This window comes from Chiroxiphia lanceolata, chromosome Z (genome assembly GCF_009829145.1).
Source record: "Chiroxiphia lanceolata isolate bChiLan1 chromosome Z, bChiLan1.pri, whole genome shotgun sequence".
Lineage (NCBI taxonomy): Eukaryota > Metazoa > Chordata > Aves > Passeriformes > Pipridae > Chiroxiphia > Chiroxiphia lanceolata.
In genome coordinates this window covers 22,023,941-22,036,855 of record NC_045671.1, presented here as the reverse complement: position 1 = coordinate 22,036,855, position 12,915 = coordinate 22,023,941, and the positions used below count along the sequence as shown (strand labels likewise).

The 12,915-nt window shown below is 41.3% G+C and overlaps 1 protein-coding gene across 2 annotated transcripts in view; it reads left to right on the top strand.

The window, feature by feature from the left end:
• The first annotated feature begins 2,543 nt into the window (after window positions 1-2,543).
• Window positions 2,544-12,915, top strand: part of ANKDD1B (ankyrin repeat and death domain containing 1B) — a 27,912-nt gene continuing 17,540 nt past the window's right edge. Inside the window, exons 1-3 of one of the 2 annotated variants that reach the window (XM_032675903.1) lie at window positions 2,544-2,635; window positions 6,205-6,308; window positions 8,363-8,461. In XM_032675903.1, the coding sequence (XP_032531794.1) occupies window positions 2,560-2,635; window positions 6,205-6,308; window positions 8,363-8,461 (279 nt within the window). In that variant the 5' untranslated portion in view covers window positions 2,544-2,559. The remainder of the gene's footprint in view (window positions 2,636-6,204; window positions 6,309-8,362; window positions 8,462-12,915) is intronic. The other variant, XM_032675902.1, reaches the window with a different exon arrangement.

Below are 12,915 nucleotides of genomic sequence, written 5' to 3'. Positions count from 1 at the left end.
TTACCCTGTCATTGTGTGTGTATCTTTAAATTGTGTATTTTTATGTAAGCATTACTTAGCAAAAACTAAGCTACTATAAGGGCTTGAAAAAATTAAATTAGTTTGACTAAGCCTTGAAAGTTGTCTTACCATCTGTTTAAAAGTGAAGTGTCATAGAGCTATAATTTTGAAGTGTGAAGGAGGTGTCCACTTCCCTGCTTTCCTGCGGATTGGCTGGAGAAGCTGCAGAGAAGAGGCAGCCTCCATTTGCCCCTTCTTTCCCCAGTTCCTCCCACATTCCTCCCTGATATGGTTTGAAGCTGGCTCCCTGCCAAGTCTCCAAACCTTACCACAAGAAGTCCCCCATCCCCCCCAAACCTCAGGGAGAAGAGGGAGAAAAACAACCAAGAAAAACTGAAACGAGAGAGAGACAGCTAAAGCAATATGTATATAAATAAAAGGAACAAAACCAAAATAATATGTATATATATCTCCCTATTAGTAGCCCAATATCTAGCACTAAAAGAGTTAGCAAAGAGGTATCTCATTACTCTCCTTGGGACAACCAAGAGTCGCTCCCAGGACAATCGCCTGCAACCTCCGCCTCCCAAGGTCGACAAGGCCTTACCAGGCCTCGCTCCCCAACAGGGCAGACTCAACAGCAGGGAACCTGCACCTCCAAGCTGCCGGAAGGAAAGAGAGCGAAGGCCTCTCCTCCTTTCTTCTTATAGTCTGGCTTACATAAAAATCGTAGGGAATACTGGGTAAATCTGGGCCTTCCTTGGCTACAAACTGGTCACCAAGGAAGGCCTAGCCCAAACTACCACATTCTCTCTTTCACTTGTGCCCCTATCCTGATTTGCTCCCCCGTTTGTCTGTCTCATGCCCCACCCTATATTCTGGCCCTTTCCCACCTGAACTGCTAAAGAATCTGGCGCACGCCTCAATAAATGATTCTACCTGCACCCTACCTTGTGTCCTGGACCCATGCTGTGCCACGGCCCCATCCCCCCTTCAGACCGCAGCATGTTGGTAACAGGTAGAAACATGAGCAGGACAGAGTTTGGGCTTGATGTGTTCTCCCTTTAGGTTGATCCACCTTGGAATTATTTTGGGGATGGTTTATCACAGCCCAGTCTCCCTCTCACACATTGTAGTTTGCAGGTCGGAGCCAAGGGCTGGAGTTATTAAGAATCATACTGCCCACAAGTCAGCCGAGGGAGCCACTGCAGTGGCCCAGGTTTGTCATCTGGCTGGTGTTGCAGGGATCTGTGCCATGTCATTCTGATGCCATTTGTATACATGAGCACCTGTTGAGGCTGGGCCTGTCCATTTCACTGTTCTAATTACTACTTGTAAGCAGAGGCCGGTGGCAACAGGCAGCTGTAACCATAAAGGATGAGGATAACTGTAAGGAGCTACAGTTGAACAGACTAAGAATTCATGCACTACAGGACTCAGAATCCTGTAGTTTCACACTTTAAGTAGAAGAACACAGTTTAATAAGATTAATACACAGTTTAATAAAAAAATACTTACTAACTAGACTTCAAATTTCACCTTCTTTTACAGGAGATAATTTATGCTTTTTCTCCTTTATGCACTATTCAACATGCTTGGGTCTTACATTTTACCTTTATATTGGTTCATTTATGTATTTATTACTACTGTTACTGTAATACTAAATGTTACAGAAAGTTCTTTAAGTTCCTGTCAGAGATGCTGTGAAGGCAAGTGAAGAATATGTTACATTACTTCCTTGCTTTGCACTTTGTTTTGGATTCTGCATCTCTGTAGGTTTCTACATCAGTCTTTCTGCAGTTTGTTGGGGCCATTTGAAAGAGTCAGTATTGTGGGAAGTAGTTAGAAAATGTGGTTCACAAAAACTGACCCTTTTTGGGGATGTGTGTTTATTTTGATGGGACTTTGACAAAAGCAAATGAAAATACTGCCTACCTGAAATTGTGATTGGATCAAAACTGCTAGTGCATTTGTGTAGTTATTCACAAATTTATGGCAGAGGCACCTCAGTCTCTTACATCCTGAGGCTGTGTCAAGCTAGTCACCCTTCCCAGTGCAGTGCACACTGATTGACAGTGGTGAGAATAACTCTCCCAAATGGACTCCAACCTGCAGAGAGAGCTCCAGGACCACTGTGTGATTACATGACTACCCGGTAATTAGTAATAAAGTGTTACTTGTTTGTGTGGTGCAACAGGACTGCCTTTTGTCTTGCATGTGCTTTTGGAGGTCCCAAGTGCTATTGGCACATAAGGCTAGAGAAGACCTAGAGATTGGATAGGGAAAGGATGATCCTGCTCAGTGCCTAGCTGGTGCCAAGAAATGCAGTATATTTAACTCCTGGTCTCTGTTAGAATAAACTCCCAAAGCTACTCCACACCTCTGCCCCTTGGGGCGATGCGTCCAGGCGGTGGGTGGTGCTGCGAGTGTGCCCGCAGGGCTGTGTGAGGCCTGGAGCCCCAGAACCGGTTTGTCGAGGCCAGCACAGGGCACCTCCCTCCGCACACCGACCTGGGGCCCCTTCCCTCGCGTGAGGAGGAAGAGCAGCCAGGGGCAACGATGAAGGGTCTGAGCCGCCTGCTCCGCACCGAGGAAGATGCTGTGCGGGGAGCCATGGCAGCCAGCCATGAGGGCCGTGAGTCCGGGGGGTTGGAGGCGAGGCGGCCCGGGGGGCAGCGCAGCCCCGGGGCCCCTGTGCGGCGGGCACAGCCCCGTCGGGGCTGCCGGGGCGGTGGCACCCTCCCGAACCCGCTTTTTGCCTTGACCGAAGAACAAAATGAGCGGTGGGGGTTTGGAAAGGACAAGGTTAAACATGAGCTCCTTTACATGTAGTGAAAGACATCAGTAAATGTGTGGATGTGGGGTCAGAAGCTGATTTTGACATGTTGCCTTCCAAAGGAGAAGTCCTGCAAACTGCCCAGTGCCCTGCTTCACCCCTGACCTGCTCTGGGGGGGTTCGCTGGCATCAGTCACCTCTCTGGGGCTGAGCCCCTGCCACCAGTCCCACGGCCGATCTGGGCCCCCATTTTGGGGACACAGAAATCAGAGGACCTTGCACTCAGCAACACAAGTCTCAGTGATGAACTCTCCAGCTTTCATCCTGCACACCAGTCTGTGAAAGACCAGACTGCTCTGGAGTAGGCTGCAAGTAGTGAAAAGACGTGATTTGTGGAAACTGAGCGGTAGTTGTTAAACCCTGCCTCACCCCGGTCCTGTGATCGAAGCGTGACAACCAGGAGCCCTTCTCCTGGGCTGTAGTTCCTGCTTCCAGGCTGGCAGAGTGGGCGAGAAGGGAAAGGAATTGATAAAATATCACTGTTGCACTCGGTGGATTTTCCTATGACCTCTTTGAATCAGAAAATTACTATTTTAGAAAAAGATTCTCATGAATTGCCCTAGAAATTTTATTTCCAGTAACAAGAAAACAAAGGAAACATTGAAAAGGTTGTCAAATGATTAAATATGTGACTTAATTTTTAGAAACAATTTTATTGCCATTTGAATTTAAATGTTGTTATTTTTTTATTTTACCTCCTTGGAATCTTCAGCCAGTTCAAGTTCTTGGGGTTTTTTTCCATGTGCTTTTTGAGATAATTTTGGATTTCATTGTGTGGACTCCAGAACAGGAAATTAGACAGGGGAGGTGGGGGAACACACACATGCAGGGATTTTCATTGTCTGTAAGTACTGAAATCTCTGCTGCACTTTTTTACTTCATTGGAGATCATCCATATTTGTGATATTACTGAAAGACAGAATGAGGCCTCTAAGACATAAGTATGAGAAAAGAATTGAAGGTACCTCGCTTTCTGTTTTGAGACCAACAAAGCTATTTACTTTTCTGCACTTTTTATTTTCTTGCCCTTTTGAGAGATGAACAATGTTGGGACATTCAATATACTACTGCCAGGACTCTCTACAAAGGAAATGGAATATAACTATTTTATTGTTATAATATAAATATGCAGTTATGATACAAGCTGTAGGGCAATAAGCCAGACATTTTGTATGAAGCCATAGAAAATACCCCCTAAAAAACCTGACAACCTCAAGTAGATAATTGATTGCTACCGTTACTTGAAAATGGAGTGGTTACTGGTAACACAAGGAGTGCCAAGTCCTGGAGACCCCAGAGCTTCCATAAATCTGTAGTCTGACAGCTCTGTACTCCTGTCATTTCATACATGGGAAAAAAAATCAGTTTGCAAAAAGCAGCAAAAGTTTGGGCAACAAATCAGTGTCATGGTGTGTCTGGATTCTCACTGTTCTTAACTCATGAATTAACAAGAGGTATTAAGAGAGAGATTATTAAGAAACATGATGCCCGGAACAGAAGGTCTTTTTAACAGCCTGGGCAGGAGAGAAAAGATCAGTTATTAATTCTTTGTCAGAACTACAACAGAACTGTCCTTGCAGTACTGTGTCTGATGCAGATACAGTAAAGAAACATAATTTTCTCTCGTTTCTTGAAGGCAGTGTTGAGTAAACGCTTGGGGTTGTTCATGAATGTCCTGAGGTGCATTTATTTATGCATTCTCAAGTAAGACATATGTGTGATATTCATCAGCAGTAACAAATGTGGCCTAATTGTAACTAATTGCAGCTACTTAGTGCTGTACATTTTGTTTCCACGTTTGCCACAGATTTGTCTTGAGCAAGGTGTCCTCTGACCATTTGTTATCTGAACTGAAATTAAGTTAGTGGAAAGCTCTGGTGGATACTTCTTTAGGGTAATGACTATGTAAACTAGGAGTAAGAAATTTAGTCTTCAAAGATTCTTTTGTTCATAGATCAAAGATCCCGAAGTTCATAATGATGATTTTCCAATCAGGTATGCTCCTTGTCACAGATGCCAGGGGTGCCTTTTTATTTGGAACTGCTTTTTTTTTCCTTTTTTTATTTTGCCCTGTGCCCCTATGTTGTAATACAAGCAAAACATATTCTATGATTTGCAGACAAATTTGGGAGGTTGCTTCATTTGTTTGAGGTGCTTGGATAATTTCATAGGAAAACTGGAAATACCTTTGCAAGTATCCAGTTTAATTTCTAACTCATTCTGTTACAGTACAACTGTGATTATTCCCCCTGAGACTATAGCCATGGGTAACGTGTGAAATGCAATTAAGTGAATGCTATACTGATTTTCCTTAGTATGCTCTGCAGTCATACTGCCTTAAGCTGTGTGCTTATTAGGCATTAATGAACTTAGACATAATGCAGTAGGATGAATTTGCCTGAGAGGCCTCTAAGGAATAGTTAATTGCTGCAGTTCCTGGTTCAACAGAGTGTTGTCCCCTTTGGTGGTATCATTGGACAAGTGATTTCAGGGCAAAATTTTCTAGACGGAAGATATCTAAGTAATTATATTACAAGTGTGATACGCTAGGGAATTAAAGATATCTACTAACATTTTTGCAAGTGATTTAACTGCTTTGCTATTTTCTTCTAAGTGATTAATCAAATGTTAAGGTAGAAACATGAAAAATACTCTGACCCCCAGCTAAACCAGTTGTAAGGTACTGGCATATTACTTTCCAAAATAACTGAACATGCTGTTGCAGCTACTTTAGCTGACCAAACAGATGTTCATTTTTGAATTGAGACATTGAGGAAAGGTCTCAGTTTAAAAGTGAATGTCACAATTTGGCCAGATTTTGGGTTCAAGTAGACACCTTTTTGTTTGTTTCTTTTTGCCCCCCTGTAAAACCTGGTTGGTTTGGTTGGTTTCAGTTGTTTTGTTTTGTTTTTCCAGTTGTGTCATGCCATGCAGTTACTGCTTTGGATTTTTTTGTATTTTGGTGGTGTGTTGTGTTTTAAAACAGAGCAGCTTCTCAAAAGAACAAGAAATAAATGCTGCAGTTTGTACCATTCACTGGTATGCCTATAAAATAATTTGGGACCCATTTAGATGGCAAGAACTTTGTAAAAGAACTGTTCCCGTGAGCAGTGCAAACAAAGGTAATCCATGTTCTGAAATGTTTCAGAACTACCTTTATTTGCACTTAATATTTGAAACTAGAAACACTAGCCAAATACTTCTAGAGGAGAAAAAGGTAGTCCAGAAACACTCCTATGATGAGAAGCAAATTATTCTTGTAACATTAAATCAGGACAAATAGCAGAAAGTAAGAAAAGTATCATTACCCTTATGTTGGTTGTGGCTATTTTTTAATAATACAATTTTTTCATCATGTTTTTCCACAGTATTGCCAGATGAGAGAGAATTTCAATATGCTGCTAAAATTAACAATTTGGAAACCATGGAAAAGCTGTTTAAAAAGAATGTTAATTTAAATGCTGTAGATACTGTGAGTATGAAGTGCCTGACAGATCACTGCTATGAAACGTGACTCCTTGGGGTTGCTTGGTGGAATGCCAGCATGCTGGTGTGCCCCATCAACTGCAAGGTGGTGGAACTGTGGGAGTCCCCTCTAGGACCTAATTAAGAAACATTTCGCACATCCATCATGAACAGTATGATTTGTGCAGCAAAACTCACAGGTTTTTGCATTTAGCCACTAGTCAGGGTATCACACTGGGAAATAAGGACTTCTCAATTGTGTCCCTACTATAATATTTCCTCAGTGTTCTTGGGTGACCAGTTTCTCAAGTTCCCCATCTTTTAGAGTGGGAGGACTTTACCTCATTAAGAATGAATTTTTGCTGCTAACATCACAAATCTCAAGGGTGAAGTATTACCCTTTGGTTTGTATGGAACCATGGGAGCATTCTATCACATCCTCTAGCTCCAGGCTGAGATCAGAGTTCAGATTTTGCCCAGAGAGATGAAAATGCTTTTCTCATGCTGCCTTGAACTCTGGGCCTAAAATCTGAGGATGTATACTTCACAGTAACAAAATATAGTGTTGTATTCAACATGAGAAGTAGTTCAACAGCAACAGAGTGGTCATGACATTAAAATGGGAGTTATGGATAATAGCATGCCCTCAGTGGCCACATATAAATCATCTATCCATGAACATCCAAAGTTAACCACAGGTTCTAAAAAAACTTTCTTTCCCATGACCATGTTCATTTTCCCCCACTGGAAAATGTTGAATAGTACATGTGAATTCTCTGGTTTGTTTGTGAAAAAGAGAGGGAAACAAAATTTTCTTATGTATAAACTTCTTTTGAACAGTGAGAGTGTTCCCATCAATTGCATAGTACTCTAAAAAGTCATGTAAAATAGTTCTTGCTTCCTTATTGCTTGCCAGAATTTAGGAAATTAAACTAAATACATTTCCAGTCAAGTAGTTTGAAACTTTATTCTGTCATCCTTAAATCACACTTGTATTATGAGAGAGCTATGTGGGGGTTGTGCTTTGATTGATTCTCCTAATAGGGGTGTAGCTTATACTGGCAAAGCCATTCTTTTTGTTCATGTTGATCATTCGTTCCCCTGTACTCCCAAGCCAAATAAGCAAGGCTGTCAAAAGGCGAGGTTTTTATAGTACTATTTCTGTGCAAGAGTTTTTTTCTGGCATAAATACGTTGTAAATCTCACCTTTTTAGGTTCTTAATGCATATCACTTTAAATTTAAACTTATACATGAATAAGTCAGATGATCTGCAGAGAAGAATAAGAGAACAAATCAAAACCTACTTTTAAAGTTAATTGGTTAGATCTCTTTATACTTCCTTGTATGGAAACTATTAGTGAATTATATTAAAGCCAGTTATGTTGACTTTAACTGAAAGCAAATTCCCTCCACTAAAGTTTAATTCAATTTAACAATCCCTTTTAAATTCAGACCATTAATTACTTTACAGAACAATTAATCAAGTCTTCCTGATAAGCACTGAACCTATTTACGTGTGTAAAATTACTCACTGCTGGCAAGATGGTAGCTTTCACTTACGTAGATAATGACTCAGTCTGGGAAGGTGACTAACACCGAATGAGGGAGAAATCTTGTCATGCTTTGCAGAGATTTAGTGAAAAGGAGGATACAAGAAGCAAATCTAATTGTGTAAATCTAGCTCTCAGCTTTTCAAATCAATCCATATAATAAAATAGTAAGAAAGGATGCTTCTTGTACTGCATTCATCTTCTCTAGGCAGTGTTTGATACTTCATCCCACTTTGACATTTCAGTGAAGGAACAATGCTATGTAGACTAACTAAACCATTCTGGTTTTAAAAGAATTCTCTCAAGATCGATACCTAAATTCTATCCACAAGGGAACAAAAACGTAGATAAAGACCTAGTGACCTAGTGTGGCTGTTGAAGGAGAAATATGAAATAGTATATAGTAACAGATACATTTGGTAATAATCAGAGAATTCCAAAATCCTGATCACCTGCACAGGGAAAAGAACCGTATCACAGACCTGACAAACAAAACTTTACTTATTTCAGCTGAAGCGCACTGCGTTCCATTTTGCTGTTGCGGGAGGTCATGTATCAGTGGTGGATTTTCTTCTTCATCACAAGGCTAGGCTTGACATATCAGATCAGGTAAGCTCTTTTGCTTGTTTTGATTCACACAGTATAGGAACACCTTAGGAGAAAAGTAAAAGTAGACATTTATCTTCTGCTCCCAGTTATGCAAAGTTAAATGCTTGCTGTAAAAACTCCAGTTTGCCTTAGAACTTCACACATTTATGTGAAAAAACATTGTTAGAGAAAAACATGTTGCCTGGAATACTGGCTAAGTTAAATACTTGAGTCGGCACAAGGCAAGGGTGCCTGAAGCCACTTGTACAAATACACTGTCTGTGGTAATTGTAAATTAATCATGGGCCACTTTATATGAAAGCGATCACTGAAGATAAAAATGAGCTATGGGGATCGCTAACGGCTCAGAAAGTACTCCTTGTATTCTTTTCCTCCATTTTTATGTGAGTAGCTTAATGCAAAACTGTCAGCTGTTCTGCAGCCTCCAAGATGTTAAATGTTTATCCATGTATGGCTGATTTGCTTGGGCCAGATGGTGATCCACAGAGCAAGATTTGAGTCAGATATTAAAACCAAATGTATGGTGTGTTATTAATAAACATGCTATTCAAACCAGGAGTTTTCCATTGAACTGAGTAATGAAAATTGATGAATTTACCTTTACCTTTTTTCTGCTGTTTACTTCTTATCCACCATATGCAACAGTGTTTAAGTTATAAATAAGATAAATACCAGGTTGTGGAGAGTGGAGGGAGAAAGCTGCCTTGTTTTCACATTGTGTTGGAATGAAAATAAGATGAGAGAGATCTGTCAGTTGCAGTTATCAGTGGCTCATGGCTTTGGCATGTTCTTGCGGTGTAAGTAACCATTTCCTTGTTAATGCTGGTTGAGTTACTCTGAAATGTGCTCCTGAGCTGCTCTGTCAGTGAATACCTCACATGCTGCTCTGAAGAAATATATCCTCCTTCTGGACCCTGTCAGCTCCTAAGCAGATCTTGCACTGTTGTAAGCAACGTTTCCCATTTGTCTGGCAAGCTGAAAGACATTGCGTGAATGGAGGTTTAAAGTTAATTGTCTATAATATAAATGCTAATGGAAAAGTACTGCAAGAAGTTTTCTTCAAGTATTAGTGCTCTCTAACAGTTAAGATCCCTGGATCTTCCACAGAGTACCAGTGGGTATAGTGTAAATTTTATTCTGTATCTATTGTAAATTATCCTTTATGGCAAATTATTTTTCACTAGCCATCTTTCAGATTTATTGAGGCAATGAGGTGACTCAAAACATATTATTGGTCCTTTCATTACCCTGATAAGTTGCACTGAAGCCACAGTGGAACCCTCCACGCATGTTGGGGTTCCTATTAGACATTTAGAATCTCATTCTAACTAAAGATTACCCTTAAATTATTAAGTGTCTTAATTCTTAGATGTTGCTTATCATCGTTTTGAAAGACCATTGGAAATGCTAGCTTACAGGACTTAAATATTATGACATTACATTTTGTATTTGACAGTGATACATGTACTCTCTGGCAATCAGTTTGATCTTGCAACTGATAAGAAATAGCATGAAGACATTGTGACTTGATTTCTGACGTACTTTTTGTATTAATAAGCATAAAGTCTTAAGCCCTCTTAACACTGCTCAGTACAAAAAATAAGCTAAAAACACAGAGCAGCATTCCTAGCAGCAGATAAGTGTTGCTCCCATCTCTAGATTGGAGACTTGATGTAACTCATGGAGGTAGTTAAGATGTTTATTGATTAAGAAACACATTTCTAAGAAACTGGCAATAAACACACCACTATTAATTGTATTATTAATTAGTATTAATAGTATTATTAATAGTAGTATTAATTCACAACTAAACACTTGAAGAAAAGTACCAAGATCAGTGTTTACAGAACCATTGTGCTGTCTACTCTCTTATACGGTTCCAAATCATGGGTCATCTACCACCACCACCTTCGTCTCCAAGAACGCTTCCATCAACGCTGCCTCTGTACAATCCTAAACATCCACTGGTCAGATTACGTGACCAATACATCTCTTCTGGAACAAGCAGCAGTCACAAGTATTGAGGCCATGTTACTGAGAACACAGCTGCGTTGGGCAGGACACGTCTCCAGGATGAAGGAACACTGCCTCCCTAAGATCTTGCTTTATGGTGAACTTGCCACCGGCTGCCGCAAGAGAGGAGCCCCGAAGAAAAGATACAAGGACTCCCTGAAACAACATCTCAGCCTTGGCCATATTGATCAACATAACTGGTCTACTCTGGCCTCCAATTGGGAGGCCTGGAGACACACCATCTATAACACAGCTGTCTCCTTTGAGAACGCACATGGGATCACTCTCGAGGAGAAAAGACAACGCAGGAAGAACCGTGTTTTGCAGAATACACCATCTAAGGAGTCTTTCTGCTGTGCCTTTTGCAATCGGATATGTCTATCTCGTATTGGCCTCATTAGCCACCAGCGTGCCTGTAATAGATGTGGATAGAACCTTCCTTAATCTTCTTTTGCAAAGCCTAGCCATGATGATGATGATAATTCACAACTATATCAATCCCAAGCTGCAGTGATTGAGTTACAATTTTATTGCTTGTTACCATTTTTAGCATTGATACAGAATTACTGCAAAGAGATCTTATAATAGAAAGCTGCAATTCTTGTCCTTCTGCACTTAATATCAAGGTAGAAGTTTATCTGTTCTTATCCATCCTACCATCCCAACTATTTCAGAGGTTGACCCAATGAAGAGTCCAAGGCAGTCCCTCGTTATATTGGAGGGAGCTTGGGTCTGCAGGTCATCTTATCACCCTTAGCGCAGGAGTCCACAATCACACGATTCTCTACGTTTTTGGTTTCCATATGATTTTATGCCTTATTTGCCTTTTTTTTGGTCTTTTCCTTGGCCCACCTTTTTCCTACCCTTGTACTTCCTTTTCTCCTCCCGGGCTCCCCTCTGCCAAATAGCACACAGAGAGAATCATACAAAGCGGGTGAGGTTGCAACCTCTGGAGATGACCTAGTCCAACCTCCTGATTAGAGCAGATTACTCAGAGCTGTGTCCAATCAGGTTTTGATTATCTCCAAGGATGGACACCCCGTAACCTCTCCAGGCAATTGATTCCAGTGTTTGATCATCCTTAGAGCAAAAAAGATTTTTCTTATGTTGAAGTGAATCTTCCTGTACTTCAGTTTCTGCCCATTGTCTCTGTCCCTGTCACTGGACACCACTGAATCTGGATGGTTCTTTTTCACTCCCTTCCGCCAGGTATTTATGCACAATGATAAGATCCACCCAAATCTTCTTTGACTAAACAGTCCCATGTTGCTAAACCTCTTCTCATATGTCAGATGTCCCTGGGGCATGTCCCTCCTATGCTAGAAAGCCCAGAACTGGACACGATACTAGAGGTGTGGTTCACCAGTGAGTAGAGGAGAAGGATCATTGCCCTTGGCCAGGTGGCAGTGCCCTTCCTAATGCAGCCAAGGATATAATTTGCCTTGCGTGCTGCAAGGACACAGCTGATTCATGTTTAACTTAATGTCCACCGGGAGCCTCAGGTCCTCTTCTGCCAAGCTGCTTTCTAGTCAGTTGGCCCCAGTCAGTACTGCTGCCTGAGTTTGCTTCTCCTCAGGTACAGGACTTTGGATTTCCCCTTGTACAATTTCATTATCTTCTTACCAGGCCTTTTTCTCCAGCCTGTCAAGGTTCCCTTGTATTGTAACACACCAATCTGGTCTATCAGCCATTCCTCCCAATTTAATACCACCTATAAATTCGCTGCAGGTGCACTCTGCCCCATCATTCAGGTCATTAATGAAGATGTTAAACAGTGCTGGACCCAGGATCAATGTGTGCATTGTTTGTGACTGGCCTCCATCTGGACTTTGTGTTGCTAATCAAAGAATATTTTGGGCCTGATAGTTCAGCTGGCTTTTAGTATAACTCGGTATACCTGTCTGCCTACACCGTACTTCTGTTTGTCTAGAAGGATGTTATGAGAAACAGTGTCAAAACTCTTACGAAAGTTGAGATAAACATTCATGTCTCTCCCCTCATCCACTAGTCTCATTGTGTAAGGCTATCAATTCTAGTTACTTTTTCTCCTTATTCATACTTAGGAAGGTTTTTCAGGGCAGATTTTTGAGACAGAGTCACAAATTTTGCCCAAGCCTAGATTTGTCTCATAGCCTGCACACCAGATGCATGTTCCATATTGCCCTCCACTGTTTTCCACTGCAATTTCTGCAAATACAGGAAAGACACTGATAGACCGTAGTCCTGTGCAGAGCCTCTAGGATGATTAGAACTGCAGCATGATTAGAACTGTGTATGAGGAGGTGCTGAGAGAGGTGAGCCTGCTCAGCCTTGGGAGAAGAATGGTAAAGGGGACACCTTATGGCTGTCTGCAGCTACATACGGGGAGAATACAGAGAAGACAGACAGACTCTTCTCACAGGTACACAGTGACAGGACAAGAGGCAATGGTCTCAAATTGC